At 46.1% G+C, this 14,928-nt stretch overlaps 1 protein-coding gene across 1 annotated transcript in view; it reads left to right on the top strand.

The window, feature by feature from the left end:
• The window catches only part of ptprsa (protein tyrosine phosphatase receptor type Sa), a gene marked incomplete at its 5' end in the record, with an annotated part of 191,343 nt that extends 181,039 nt beyond the window's left edge, over nucleotides 1-10,304 (top strand). The window contains 3 exons of the mRNA XM_084308481.1: nucleotides 299-453; nucleotides 8,803-8,938; nucleotides 9,674-10,304. Coding sequence (XP_084164607.1) covers nucleotides 299-453; nucleotides 8,803-8,938; nucleotides 9,674-9,742 — 360 coding nt within the window. The 3' untranslated portion in view covers nucleotides 9,743-10,304. The remainder of the gene's footprint in view (nucleotides 1-298; nucleotides 454-8,802; nucleotides 8,939-9,673) is intronic.
• Between the last annotated feature and the right edge of the window lie 4,624 nt (nucleotides 10,305-14,928).

The following is a 14,928-nucleotide window of genomic DNA, read 5'->3' as shown; positions in this document are numbered from 1 at the left end:
TGTGTGTCGTGTGTGTGTGTGTGTGTGTGTGTGTGTTACTCATTGTAACACAGCGGCGGAAGGAAGACAGAAAGGTGTGAAGAGAAAGCAGAGCAGAGAAGCAGCAGAGTAGCAGCAGAGAACATCAGCTTATTGCTTGTTGACTTCCAAAAGTTGAAACTCCATCCCAAAGTTGTGACTCAATGATAAAGATCTTCTCTGACCCCCCCCCCCCCCCCCCCCCCCCCCATTCTCTCTCTATTTCTCCATATCTGTGCCTCTATTTCTGATCTTTACCGCTCCATCCTTATCTTTACAGGACGGACAGTCCAGGACAGTGAGGCAGTTCCAGTTCACTGATTGGCCGGAGCAGGGCGTGCCCAAGTCTGGGGAGGGCTTCATCGATTTCATTGGCCAGGTGCATAAAACCAAGGAGCAGTTTGGACAAGATGGACCAATCTCTGTCCACTGCAGGTAAGGCACACTGCCCCTCCCGTTAGTACTGTATTGACCACTTGAGCATGGAATCATTTCTCTGATCAAACAGATTTTTAATTGGTGGCATATTCCATTCACCTGATTCGTCCCACCCTACTTCACTCAGTGACACACATACTGTAGGAAACACACATGCATCTTCATGCTTTTTTTTGGAGTCAACCCATCCCGTCGTCGTCCCCCCAAGGGCCGCCGGGAGCCGATATGGGTTGCGGGCGGCGTGGGGCCACGCCCAGGGACCAATCCAAGTGCTTCTGTCCATAAACCATTGGGTTTATATCTCTTTTTCTGGAGGGGAAACCCTTGCGAGCACGGGGGGGAGAACATGCAAACTCCACACAAAAAGGCCCGGGAGATACCCCCACCTGGGTACCTGGCAACCTGGTCCCCAAGCGGGAATCGAACTCGGGACCTTCTTGCTGTGAGGCGACAGTGTTAACCATGACGCTTCCCCCCTAAAGTTATACTCTGAACCACAAACATCATTAGGGCCACGATCAGAAATGCTTGCTTCTTCATTAGGGGCCACGATCAGAATCCTTGCTTCTCCTTCCTAATCAAGTGCTAGAAACACAGCCGTGAGCATCGCTGATACACAGAGAACAGGAGCACAAAGAAGCAAGACATCCTCTTTGTCGCTAAGCAACACAAAGTTTAATAAGAGGATGACATCAACACGCAGCGTGACGCGGCTCAAGTTGAGACAGGTTCGACCCCCCCCCCCCCCTCCCCCGAAACACGCCTGAAAAACAAAGAGGCCAAAATAAACGAGGAACGGCCGAGCATTTTGCATTGACGTCAAAGGGCCTAACCCCCCCCCCCTCTATATATAGTGTTGATATAGTGCTGTTACACTCAGGGGAAGAAACAAGACGGCCAGCGAGACCCTTTCATGGTTGCCTGGTAACAGCTGTGTTCTCTAAAGAAAGGGTGTTTGTGTTTGTGTGTGTATTTTATATAAAATAAGACTTCACCATTATTCTCCTACTGTCTGACCTTGGACACTTCGGTTGGAATCTGTGAACAAGGAACTAGTTTATCCCAAAAAACTAGATCCACGATCTGACGAAAGCTCTCCCTTGATGATGTCATCCGGGAGACCTAACCCTATCCCCTCTGGTAACCGTTACCTGCAAACCGTTTGAATGTAGCCAAAGGTGAAAGGTTAATCAGCCTATATACCTATATGCAACAGTGCAGGTGTTTTCAGGGGTAGGTTTTCAGGTGGATACTTTTTTAATGGACACTCAACTAGTAGATATCCTATAAGATCTCAATTTGAATGTAAAACCACAAACCTTTCTATGAATCCAAAAAGTAATTTAGACATTTTGTCATTTAGCGGACGCTTTTATCCAAAGCAACTTACAAAAGAAAAAGTGTCAAGTGTCAAGTCCATCGTCAATAGGGAGGTGTAGTCTGACGTCACTTTAGTTTCCCGCGCGGTCCACCCGTTTAGGGATTTATCATTGGGAAAATGTATTATCGGCTATTGTAATAATTCTGCCTCGTGAACATTGGCAAGCTTTCCCTCTATCACTAACATTATTGTTTAAGCATTTTTGGTTGACATAAAATTATACGTAATTATTTTACGATTAATTGCTAACTGTTTCATGTTGAGCTTGTGGATGAATACACACAGAAAGGTACACCATGCCAATGTTCATGCTTTATTTGTTTTAAACGAGACGATTTAGAAATGTGTCCATTGGAAATACATTGCAATTTCAAGCGAGGTGGACCGGCCGGAAACAACAATGACGTACAGTAACCACTACACCTCCATATAGGGAAGGTTTGGGATGCGTGTTGAGGGCCACGCCCACATGTTTGACGGCCACGCCCACATGTTTGATGGCCACGCCCACAGGTTTGAGCCTCGCGTCTCTGGCCTTCTGAGACATTGTTGTTACCCCCCCCCGCCTTCTCAACCAGTCACGCAGCGAATAACACAGCCTACGCTATGTTTTCTTCTCAAAACGGAACCCCTTTTCACAGTGTAATACATTTCTCATACAAAAAAAATAAAAAATAACCATAACTCCTCTCAGGCTCAGACATATGAGTACATATGAGGATAATAACTCGTGGCGGTGAGCGGCAGCGTAAACATCATCAACATGTCGGAGCTGGGAGCGACAGCGGGGCAACGTGTGTGCAGACCCCAGCGTGTCGGAGGGGAATGTGACTGGCGGTTAAGGGGATTACAGTGTTTCCCAAGGTGCATCCTTAATGGCACCATCAGACATGATCCACGCCTCCCCCTCTCCTTATGGCCACTGCAGGAGACACAGCGCCGCCGTCGCACCGCCGGCACATCTCCTCCATAATTGATCAGCCTGCGATGCGGCGTGGCATTTGCAAAAGGGGAGGCGCGTGAAATGATACAGCCGTTTTAATTTCTTTTACGACCTCCTCCCTCCTCCCGCCATGCATTTTTATCACCTCTGCGGTATCCAAGGTAACCTTTGTCGTTACTATAGCTCGGCGGGACTTGATAGCAAATCGATGATGACCACCCCCCCCCCAAAGAAATTACTAGATTATTCATATTCATTATGGTTCTGGTGCCGCCGGGACATCCTTCAACCTGACGGCGTCACTTCAGCGGCTTCACGTCGAAGGCAGGAATCCATCTTTGTTTATTTTGGTTTCATTTTTCTTCCTTCAAACATTCCCAAAACCGCGGAGGTCCTTCTAACCGATACTTTGCGCTGAGCGCGTTCACCTCCATCCAAGGATTGATTAGCATCCCGCGCACGGGGGGGGGGGGGGGGGGGGGGTGATGTATAATCCTCAAGGTCTCGCACATCGACACGACGTGACATCATCCGAGCATTACATCACCTCCGTGTTAAACAGTGGTGATGTCACTCTGCCCATTGAATGCCCCCTGGGGAGCTGTAGGTCGTGTCAGAGGAGCCTCAATAGGGCTGAGTTATGTCCTCGCACTGCGAGGGGTGTTATGGGATGGAGGAAATGTCTGAGGCGCTGAGGGACCGGCTTCGCAGACGTGACTCGCGCACAGCGCGAATAGACCCACCGTTTGTGTGTATTACGACTATATTCAAACCTTTATTTAAACTCGAAAGGCGACAGACTTTCCCTCATTTACAGTCACGTCGAGTGTATTCATACAGAGATCACACCTTGAGATCAAGGTTTTAAACTCTGCAACAGAGGGGAGAATCTCAAGCTTTAAGGACCGTTGGGAGTTCGTTCATTCCATGAGCCAGGGGGGCGTCGTAGCAAAATGTAGATTTACCCTGTTCTGAGTAAACTGGACCTAAACTGGTGCCGTTCACGAGAATCTTTGTTTCTGTTGCCCAGCGGTTGAGTGCCGGAAAAACGAAGATTCTCGTTTCTGTGTCGTCTTTCCTTTTTTACGATATTAATATCCTATTCCATGTCACGGAGCTGTATTTTGCCTGGAAAAGGCATATTGGGACTCCGAAGGTGTAGTACCGGCCGCCTGTATATTTGCCCCAACGGAGTTTCACTTCCGCGTTCGGTTTGCGCAATCTGATTGGCCACTGACGTTTCTCTCAGCAGCAATCGCGTTACTCCTAACAAACTGGTTAAGCTTGGCAACTCTTTCGAAGTCGCTCTCTTTCGAAGTTGGTTAAGGTTAGGGTTAAGGTTAGGACTAGGGTTAGTTGGTTACGGTTAGGGTTAAGGTTAGGGTTAGTTGGTTAAGGTTAGGGTTAGGGTAACAGCCTGCTGGCACGATTGTTAGGAGTAACGCGATTGCCACTGAAAAAAACGTCAGTTGGCCAATCAGATCGCGCAAACCGAACGCGGAAGTGAAACTCCTTAGGGGAAAATATACACGCGTACCGGCCAGATCCTGGTAGTGGCGCTGTCTCGAGAATGCAGTAACCCCTGTTGCAGACCTAGTGTCACACTGAAAACGCTCCGGGCGGACTTTTCTGTTAGCCTGAAGCGAGGGCTTCACCCGATCGCATGGAATACTTTTTGGGATGCCGGATTCATTATGCTGTATAGGGTTATGGCATGTGCCAAATGGACTTATGATCTACCTGGTGGCGATCAAAAAAAAAATTGATCCAAATCCAAAGGTAAGAGCAATTTGACGTCAATTTCAAATCAAATCAAAATCAAATCAAATTTATTTATAGGGCCCGACAACACACGTTAATGTCCCCATGGGCCGTACAGGTCTTCTTTAAACAAGTCAAGAAGACAACATAACAATAAGTCAAGAACAGAACAAGAACACCATAGGGTCCAAACATTTTTTAGATGAATGCAAATAAATGAAAGAATGCAAGCACTCCCAGACATACCCCACGCGAAGGTAAGGAAAAACTCACTAAAACCTAACAATAGGGAAAAAAAAGCTCCACAGGCAATGTGGAGGAGAGAAACCTTAGAAGGGCCGTTCAAGGGGGGATCTCCCTTCTTAGATGTCGGTGATAGTAGTGTTGCAGACGGACAGTTGGTAAGCATGCACTCATGTGTGTGGTGAGACACAGATGAGTGCATGCAATAGCAACTGTACATTTTGAAAAATTAAAGATAGAGCTAATAGCGATAGCAACTGAACATTTTGAAAGATTAAAGATAGAGTTGATAGCGGATCTATTTGAGGCACAGGGGCGGCGCAAGAGGGTCACGTCCTCCCCGTCTTAGTCACGGGACATTCAACACTCCGGTCGTTGCTCAGGGACAGCCGGAGACAGGGGGAAGGGGGGTGGCGCAGAGAGGGTCGCGAACTCCCCGACATCATCGCGGGACATCCGGCACTCCGGTCACCACTACGAGACCTCCGAAGACAGGGGGGCACGCAGAGGGGGTCGCAATCTCCCGGCCTTCGTCACGGGACGTCCAACACTCCGGTCAACACTCCAGGACAGCAAGTCATAGGAAGACAGGGAGACGGGACAGGCGTTAGACAGCTCATGAGATTGTAGTAGGCGGACATAGCAATAGATACAAGTGGTAGGCATATATGTGAATGGAGTAGATATATGAAGTAAGCGTATTATGTGAATAGAATAGAAGTACTTAACCCAGCAATGAAACCGCGTTGACTGTTAATCTGTTAACAGTCTGTTAATCAGTTGACAGGACCACGGACAGACGGCGGTGAATAACTGATCCAATGCCTCGGAGGTGCATGTAGAGCAGTCACTACAAGCTTGGCCAAGACCCCGAGGCATCCATCACCTTGGTCAGCGCCAGGAGACGGGTACTCAGAGAGAAGCTTGATCGTGCAAGGATTTCATAGCCATACCCCAGATCAGTGTATGTTGTGGTAATAACGAATGCCGTTATTGGCAATCAATTAATCACAAACGACCCGCCCCCCCCTTTCACGCATTCATGAGGGAACATAATACCGATCATATGCATTTGGATTTTTAACTGTAGCGTGTGTAGGGACGAAACGCCAATGGATTTAAGTATTTAACGTTATTAGCGTTGCGCCTTATAAATAGCCTCACAGGAATTATCCCAGATCATTCCGATATAACACTCATATTCACCACGGTATAAAACGGGAACGTATCGATGGAAAATTATTTCTTTATAGAGGTTGTGCAAATCTTTTAGTAATAAAGAATGGATAAATAGATAAATAAGATAGATAAATAAATAGATAATAGTAATAAATAGATTGAATATGGTGTACCATGGTGTAAGTACCACAACCCCATCCAGCCTCAGTTGGAGCGTTAAAAAAAGAACTACTAACCTTCTTACTGTCTTTTACTTTGTAAAATGCACTTTGACACTTTGACACTAATTTATCTTCCTTGTCTATATTACTACCTACTAGGGATGTCCGATATTATCGGCCGACCAATATTATCGGCCGATATCGGCAGTAAAATGTGATATCGGAAAATATCGGTATCGGTTTAAAAAAAGAAAAAAACAATAACAATATTTGTTATATATATCCAGTGAAATTATTAGTTACCTGAAATTATTCAGTTTTTTGGGGGGGAAACCCTGCATATATCGGTATCGGTTGATATCGGTATCGGTATCGGTATCGGTATCGGTAAAAAAGCCAATATCGAGCATCCCTACTACCTACTATACGAATATGTCTCTACTATGCACTCAACACTGCAGAACCCAAGTTTCAACACTGTTTGATGAACATTGTTACTCAGCTGAAAGAGTTGTACCCTTCCTGCTGACTTGTCGTACAGAACCTGTAAGTCGCTTTGGATAAAAGTGTTCAGCTAAATTACTAAATGTAAATGTGTAGTGTTAAAGGTGTTGTAGTATAAGTAGGTAGCTTACCAATAAGGGCCTTAAAAATGAACAAATACCAGTGTTTGTTGCATCCTCTCCGTCAGTGAGCAGAGGACATGGTTATTCTTTCCTGAGGTGTGTCGTGGTCTAAGGTTGTTGAGTTACAAATGAGGAGGCGACTCGGTCAGTTTCTTCACTCATCCGTCTCCTCCTCAGACCTCCTCCTCTCCCTTTTTCTCCATCTCACTCTCCTTCCCTCCTTACGGCACGTCTCCAATCAGATCCGACAAGGAAAGGACGCCAGGAGACCCGCTGTCTGATGGGTGACCCTAGCAACAGACTCTTTTTCCATTTCAACCAATCAAAAAAGAGGTTCCTATAGTGGAATGCACCTGATTGGATAATGGCACTGCTAGTCCAGTTGCTATTGTACCCCAGTTGCTATTGCATGTACACATAATTGGGACATTAACGTGTGTATGTCAGGCCTTACAAATACATTAGATTTGATTTGATTTAGTCAGGCGGTCCCTGGTTCTCTGCATACCATTATGCGGCTTGCTCGTGAACATTCTCTATTTCCACCTGAGGGGTTTACTAAATAGTTTCTGACAACATTTTAGGCAAGAAATACACAACGCCATTTCTGAACCTCCCACAATGCACTGCCTAGCGCTGAGACGACGGCGTCCGTCGTGGGATCCGGGGGGAACTGTACTGTTAGCGCTGCCGCCTCCGCGCGCATCGTCATCCCAGAGTGAAAAGCTTAGTCGCTCTTTCTCTCTCCATTCTCCCTTGTCCCCCGTCTGTCATCCCTCCACCGATTTCTTAATCCCCCCTTCCCCTTCTCCTCCTCCCTTCCGTCCTCTAACCCCCCCCCCCCAATATCCACTATCTAATAGAGCCACATGCTTTTTGTCATTAATTGCCTGATTACTTCTGAACGGGGACACCAAATCCTCTCACTCTTCTCGCGGCGGCTCGGCAACCGTAGAGATTTGGACGTCTATCGGTTCCAGAAGGAGAGAGAGAGAGGGAGAGCTCTCCGGCTGAGTTTTAAGAACCCATGTGACAAACTGTGACCGTCTCCCAGGGAAGAGGCTTTGGGTTTAGCCCCAACCGCAGGGAGTGCTGAGGCCGGTGGAGGGGGTTTTGGGGGGGGTCTCGTAGGGAGGAGGAAGAAAGGCGCGGTCCTCGTTTCTCCTCCCGAAAGCCTCATGAAGCCCCCCCCCCCCCCCACCGCTATACCGTCCACTCGCCAAGCGGTGAGTTTAGGTCATCTTGATTTATTGTCAAGACCGGCGCCTTTTGTTTCCATCAAGTTTCGGAAACGAGCTCCCACTCCACACCGGTCCGCCGTCTTTAGTCTTCTAGCATCTGGCGAAATCGCACCGGAGGAAAGAGGAGGCCCTACGAATAAATCTGTTGTCATATCAATTATTGTTCCATTGGTGAAGTGGAAGTCATTTCACACCAAAGCAGCTTAGAGAGACAGGCCTCAAGTATTTCGGGATTACCGTTAAGACTCCAGACCCTATTTCTGGAGCCGGTGGCAGGGAGCGGTTTTCAATGCGTGGGGTCGGAGGGGCTTTAATGAGACGAGATGTGGATACGCATGTGTGACTGTTGCTTCCGTTTCTCCGCGCATCAGATATCGCGGGGGGGGTCGCGCATGTGTATATGTGAGCGCGAGCGTGTGAATCCCCTGCGCGTGCCATGGTTCATTCTGTGTTCCTCCTGGTCCGTGGGCGCACATCAAAGTGGATCTCCGGCATTCCTCTCACATCAAGATTACCTCTCCCTCCCCATCATCATCTGAGCTCCCTGCTTTAAAACTGTCACACAACACAGAGCATGACTGACTGGTGTTTCTGGGGCGCTAAAGGAAAACCTTTTTCCTAGAAATACCACGTCTTGGGAGTGGAACGCAGCAGCTTGAAGAATTTAGAGGGGGCGGGGGTCTCGATTCAGGCATCCTGGGCATTGTATGATCTCACTTGAGGCTGAGAAGTATACAATGTACTGTGTGTGTGTGTGTGTGTGTGTGGCCATATTTATTACAGCCTTGTTTATTGCGTGTGTGTTTACCAGTGCGGGGGTTGGCCGGACCGGCGTCTTCATCACCCTCAGCATCGTGCTGGAGAGGATGCGCTATGAAGGCGTGGTGGACATCTTCCAGACGGTCAAGATGCTGCGGACACAGAGGCCCGCCATGGTCCAGACCGAGGTGAGACCTCACACCTCACACCGACACAACCTGCATGAGACCTCACACCGACACAGACCTCACACCAACACAGACCTCACACCGACACAACCTGCATGAGAGCTCACACCAACACAACCTAAATGAGACGTCACACCAACACAGACCTCACACCAACACAACCTGAATGAGACGTCACACCAACACAGACCTCACACCAACACAACCTGAATGAGAGCTCACACCGACACAGACCTCACGCCGACACAGACCTCACACCAACACAACCTAAATGAGACGTCACACCAACACAGACGTCACACCAACACAACCTGAATGAGACGTCACACCAACACAACCTGAATGAGAGCTCACACCAACACAGACCTCACACCAACACAGCCTGAATGAGACGTCACACCAACACAGCCTGAATGAGACGTCACACCAACACAACCTGAATGAGACGTCACACCAACACAGCCTGAATGAGACGTCACACCAACACAGACCTCACACCAACACAGCCTGAATAAGACCTCACACCAACACAACCTAGATGGAAAATTAAGATGAATTCAAATTGGCTTCGGCTGTCTGGTTGATTACTTGATGCCTCTGAAGTGTTTTGTCATCAACAGTTCCTCTTGTGAACAGCATGAAACGTTTATGTTAAGATTATGTTAAACTTGAATATACTTCTGAATTTATTGTTGACATTTAATTTGGTGCCGTCTTTGTGTTTTGTTCATCCAGGATGAGTATCAGTTCTGCTACCAGGCGGGTCTGGAGTACTTAGGAAGCTTTGATCACTATGCAACGTAAAAAGCCATCTCGTCCCCCCCAAAACCCTGTGCCCCCCTCAACAGTCTCCTGAGCCATAGAAACCTGCTTGATATTTTGAAATGACAACAACAACAACAACAACAACAACAAAAACAACAACAACAACAACAACAACAACAACAACAACAATCATGATGATACCACTTGGAACGCAAAACCACCCAACAGGACCTAAGTGTAGATGTTTAGAAGAAGCTCGTTTAGAAAAATCCAGTCAGAAATTCCAATTGGATCTAAGGGACCTCTGCACGAGTGAGGACAGCTCCCATCGCCAGGAAGAGCAGCGTTCCTCACTCGGTGAGAGGGAAGCTCCCATCGCCAGGAAGACCGGCGTTCCTCACTGGATGGAAGCCGTGGCTGGAGCTGTGGGGTTTGGGATCAGAGTGTTGGGACTAACCTTACCTCAAGTGTTTCGATGTGGAGGACGTTGTAAACATTTCGTGGACATCTCTTTTCAAAAAACGATCTATGTCCTACAAACAGTCGGCGAAGGGAGAATTGACGGCGAAGAAGAAGCAAAAATCATCAGTGGACGGATGGATGTAGCTTAGATCGGGGTGACTTTCTTTTTTTTCTTTTTTTTTTGTATCTAATGGGTTAAGGGGGGCGGGGGAGGGGGGGGTTCCTACAACTTTATCAATGTTTTTTGAGCAGTAATATCAAGAGAGATGACCAAAATTGCGGTTGCCTATGTGTGAATACAGATGATTGTCCTCAAACTTTGGTCATTGAAATGAGAGAGAGAGAGAGACAGATAAAAAAAAAAACTATGGACTATCATGAGAATACTCAGATTTGGTATCAATCCTCCTCCCTGAGATTCTGTTCTGTCCTACACATGATGTTACCAGTAGTCTGATGCCCCCCCCCCACCCTCCACCTCTTCAAGTAAAAATCACAAGAAAGTCCGTTCTTTAACCCTTTAGGCGAAGAAGTCACTACAGTTACTGGTTGTCCAGGAGGGAAGCGAGGACCACGTCAACATCAAGGGACAACGGTAAACTAAATCCACTTCCACGAATCACCAATTCTTGCCATATACCAAATCAGTTTCCTGAGCACATGGAATTGCAAACCATGAGGGTGCTGTTGAGGACAAACCCCCCCCCCAACCCCAACCCCAACCCCCCCCCCCCCCCAACGTGTTTATAAAGTATCCCTTGAAATACATCTTAGCTGCAGTCACCATAGAGACGGCGGGAGATGGTGTCGTGTGATCGGCTACCGTGTCCCATATGACGCTTTGCGATTACTCCTCCCCTCGGAACCATCGTGTCACGGGACTCCGGTCTATCGTCCACCATTTTGAGCGAGATGTGAGCTACGGAATGGATGGAACCACCAGAACGAGGATCGCATCCGGCAACAACAAAAAATTACAACGGCAACCGGGCTTTCTCTGTGTACAGTGACCAACAACCATCATCATCATTTATAACTTTTTTTCGTCTTACGATTAATTGTAAATCTTTTTCTTTTTTTTTTTTTTTCTCTTTTACTTTTCTGTCAAAACCAAACATGCTGCTTATCTGGTGTAATGCTATAAGTCTGAGTCTTTGGTTTGAGAACGGAGAAAAAGAAGGTGCCAGCGCTGAGAACCCGCTCGCACGACCAGGTGTCAGTGACTGAAAAGCGCATCGACACATGTCTCGTCTAGACCCTCTGTCTCCCGGGGAGGGGGGGGGGGGCGTCCTCTGTGACTCGCCTCTTTCACGGGACGCACGTCGCTCACGAGTGGCGCAGTCCTTCTGCGCTTACAAAAAACGGTACTTGAAGTAGTTGAAAAACCGCCCTACGGTTCCACTATATACTATACGCTCTGCGAGGGGCCAGACAAGTAAAAGGATGCTCTCTCTGTTTTTCTCTGTTGTTGTCTTTTTTTTGGGGGGTGGGGGGGGGTGATGCCTCTGCGGGTGACAGAAGAAGAGGCGGCCATCTTGGATGACGATGCCATGATGTGATAGTGACATTCACACACACACACACACACACACACAAATACTCTAACCAGATCCCAAAACAGATTATAGGTTGGATTCTTCTACGCATTATGTATATGTGTCTGATAAAAATCAAGCTTTCGACTCTCCCGATTTTATTTTTCTCAGAGGTCAGTGCTTTGGTATACATGGGTGTATGGTTTTACAATGGATTCTGTGAAGGGGTTTTGATCGGTATGCACACAAATGGAGCGATGAACAGTACTGTGTGTAGTCTTTCTTATTTCCAAAAAAGCCTTATTGTTATTGTAACATTATGAAACATTAATGTTGTATTATGATGACTTTATTATTTACTTTACATAGCTGACTTTTTATTTTGTTTTGGTTTTTTTTTGTTTAGTTTTTTTAACAGAGATATTGTATCAAATTTTTTTTTATTAGCAGGAAAAAATAAATGCTTATTTGTTCATATTACGTTAAAAAGACATTCTATTTTTTCACTGTAGAAATGCTAAGTATAACATGTGTGTGTGTACGTGTGAATATAAGCGTATATATCACACATTCACACATACATATATATTTAAATGCAGAATATAAAGATATATCCAAACACCTAGTATGAATTAAGTTCTCTCCTCTTAATTTTTTTGTACCATCCTGAAACTGAATTGCTCTTGTTGAAAATATGATGGAATTTTTATTTTATTTTTTATTTTAGTATTTTTTTCTAACCATAACCTTAACCTTGGGAAATGTAGTTTGTTTCTTTTGAAACAGTGAAGGTGATGTGACCTGCATCCCTTCCTAACTCCTACCACTTGGTAGACCTGTGCCGATAAGGAGATGGTGGTTTTTAAACCTTGTTGAGATTCTTATTATCATTAAGTTGTAGGCGTTTAGTATTTGTTTTTTGTTTGTTTATTTTTACGAGTAGTGAAACCATTCTACAAAACATGAAATCTGAGGAGAATTACACGATTACCCCTCTTTTTGTTTTTGATCTCAACGCGCCCAACTTGACATGACTGTACCCTGTGACTACGTACAGATTAGGATCTCCCAGTTTTTATTTGTTTTCTTTTTTATCTCTTTTTTTTTCCTTTCCTTCTATTTCAGACATAACGTGATCATTCATTTGTTAGATATCAACTATGATCCAGAATATAATACCTGTAAATAAACAAATATATAGATTATATGTATTTGTATAATTTGACCCTCAAGCTCTCTCTCTCGTGATTCAAGTCCAGACAGAATTAACAAAGATTTGAGATTCTGGCTCATTTTCCAGGTTCCTGGTGTTTGTGAAGCCTGTTTTTTTTCCTTCTGTGACATTCTTACTCCACGCTGCTCCCTGTCCTGGTACCCCCCCCTGACCTGATACCCCCCCCCCCCCCCCTGTCCTGATACCCCCCCTTGCTTTGTTATTTTCGCTGCCACTAATCCCCCCGCTGGCTACATGCATTTGAACCGTATTGGGACACATGCCAACCTCGTCTCAAAGCTACAGAAATAGAAGGCGAAGGCGTCAGAGCGCAGATAGACTGTAGGCACGTGGACAAATGGCGGCTTCGCTACTTAGCTAATGGCCACACTATAGACAGTCGGCGATGGCAGTAGGGGGTGGGGGGGGGGGGGGGGGGGGGGGGTTCAGACCGCGCTTGGCTGCTCACTGCCCCTGAAACATGACACAATGATTTATTTGCTCCTGAGCACATTTTGAGCCTTGTATAATATAACCAAACCGTGTTTTTTGTTTCGTTTTGTTTTCGCCATGTGTTTTATTTTTTTTTACTGGGTGCAGGAAGGAAAAAAATCAGGACTGAATTCAAACGAGAGCCGTGCGACACAGAGACCAAATGAAGGACGAGAACAATAGAGAACAATAGAAACCTGCTGTGAACTCACGTTCCCGGCACATGCTTCTGAACGGCATTTCATAACGAACTGAACCTTCGAAATTGAGGACTTTTCCCGATGGAACTTGCTAGAAGACGAAGGCCTCACGCCAAACTGAACCCGCGGAAGTCTTTGGAAAGCTTGTGCGGCGCGTTACTCTTTTGACTTTGTGTAAAGATGCAGACTTTTGACAACAGCCGCCAAATTACTGGAACATGTCGCCGTCGGTGGGGGGGTGGGGGGGGGGAGATTAACAAAAGAGAAAATTACAACAAAAGAATAGAACGTATACATACGACAGCCAACAAAACAAAACAAAACCCAAACTCAGCAAAATAGTTTTCCTTTGTATGAGGGCCAAGTGCTATCGCTTTCAAACTGTTACTTCTAACTGAACAATAATTGGTTTAAAACCACTGTGTATGTAGATATGTTGACTTTGTATTAAAGAAATGTTGTCTGAAAAAAAATGTGCCTGTCGTTTTTTCCCCCCCCATTGTGATAGAGAGTGATGTTTCACTTCACGATGTGAGTGAAGAAGGCCTCCTGAAAATATCCCATACGTTTACTGCAACAGCACACATATTTCTATATATTTCCTGGATTTAACAGGTGGAAACCTTGAAAACTGCACACTGCAATAGTCTATAGACCACCAGATGAAGTGAAGGCAAACACGCTGGGCTTTATTTGTCCTCCAATGGCTTGATTAGTTTGGTTCCAGATTTGTCCATAAGCCCTCGTACAAATATGACCTTTGTTTACGCTAAGCCTCGTCTCAAGCTCGATGAATGTCATGGAGACAGGTTGATCTGGGGGCGGAGCTAAACCCTCACCTGTTGCTATTTGCTCTATCGTCTGTCCCCCATCTGTCCTCGTCCTCGAGCCTGTCCACACATCTGAACGTCTAAGGTCGGTACGCGGTTAGGCTATAATGTGGTCTGAGTGGCAAACAGTAAAAAAATAAATTATAAAAATATCCTACTTAAATGAGTCCTGGGGCGTGTTATACAAATAAAACAAGCCGCTGGGAATCGCTACAAGACCCCACTGCTTACTATTCCATGACTTATGTAACCATTTCAGCTAAATAAACTGCCAAACAGCTGTTCGTCACCAGGAATGGCAATCTGTCACGCATTGCCGCTGTGTGTGTGTGTGTGTGCGTGCGTGTGTGGACGAGAGAAATATCATTTATTGAAGCCCTAATACACACAATCTTGACACGCCGCTTCAAGGATGATGTTACTAATTGTCAGCTCGGAGAGCGGTGTCTCAGTCCATTCCGTTTTTTAATGGCGAGCAGACAGAGTGGGTAGG

This window comes from Notolepis coatsorum, assembly GCF_963971535.1.
Source record: "Notolepis coatsorum genome assembly, chromosome: 2".
Taxonomy (NCBI): Eukaryota; Metazoa; Chordata; class Actinopteri; order Aulopiformes; family Paralepididae; genus Notolepis; species Notolepis coatsorum.
Note: the sequence above shows the minus strand (reverse complement) of the source record. Positions and strands in the feature narration are given on the sequence as shown.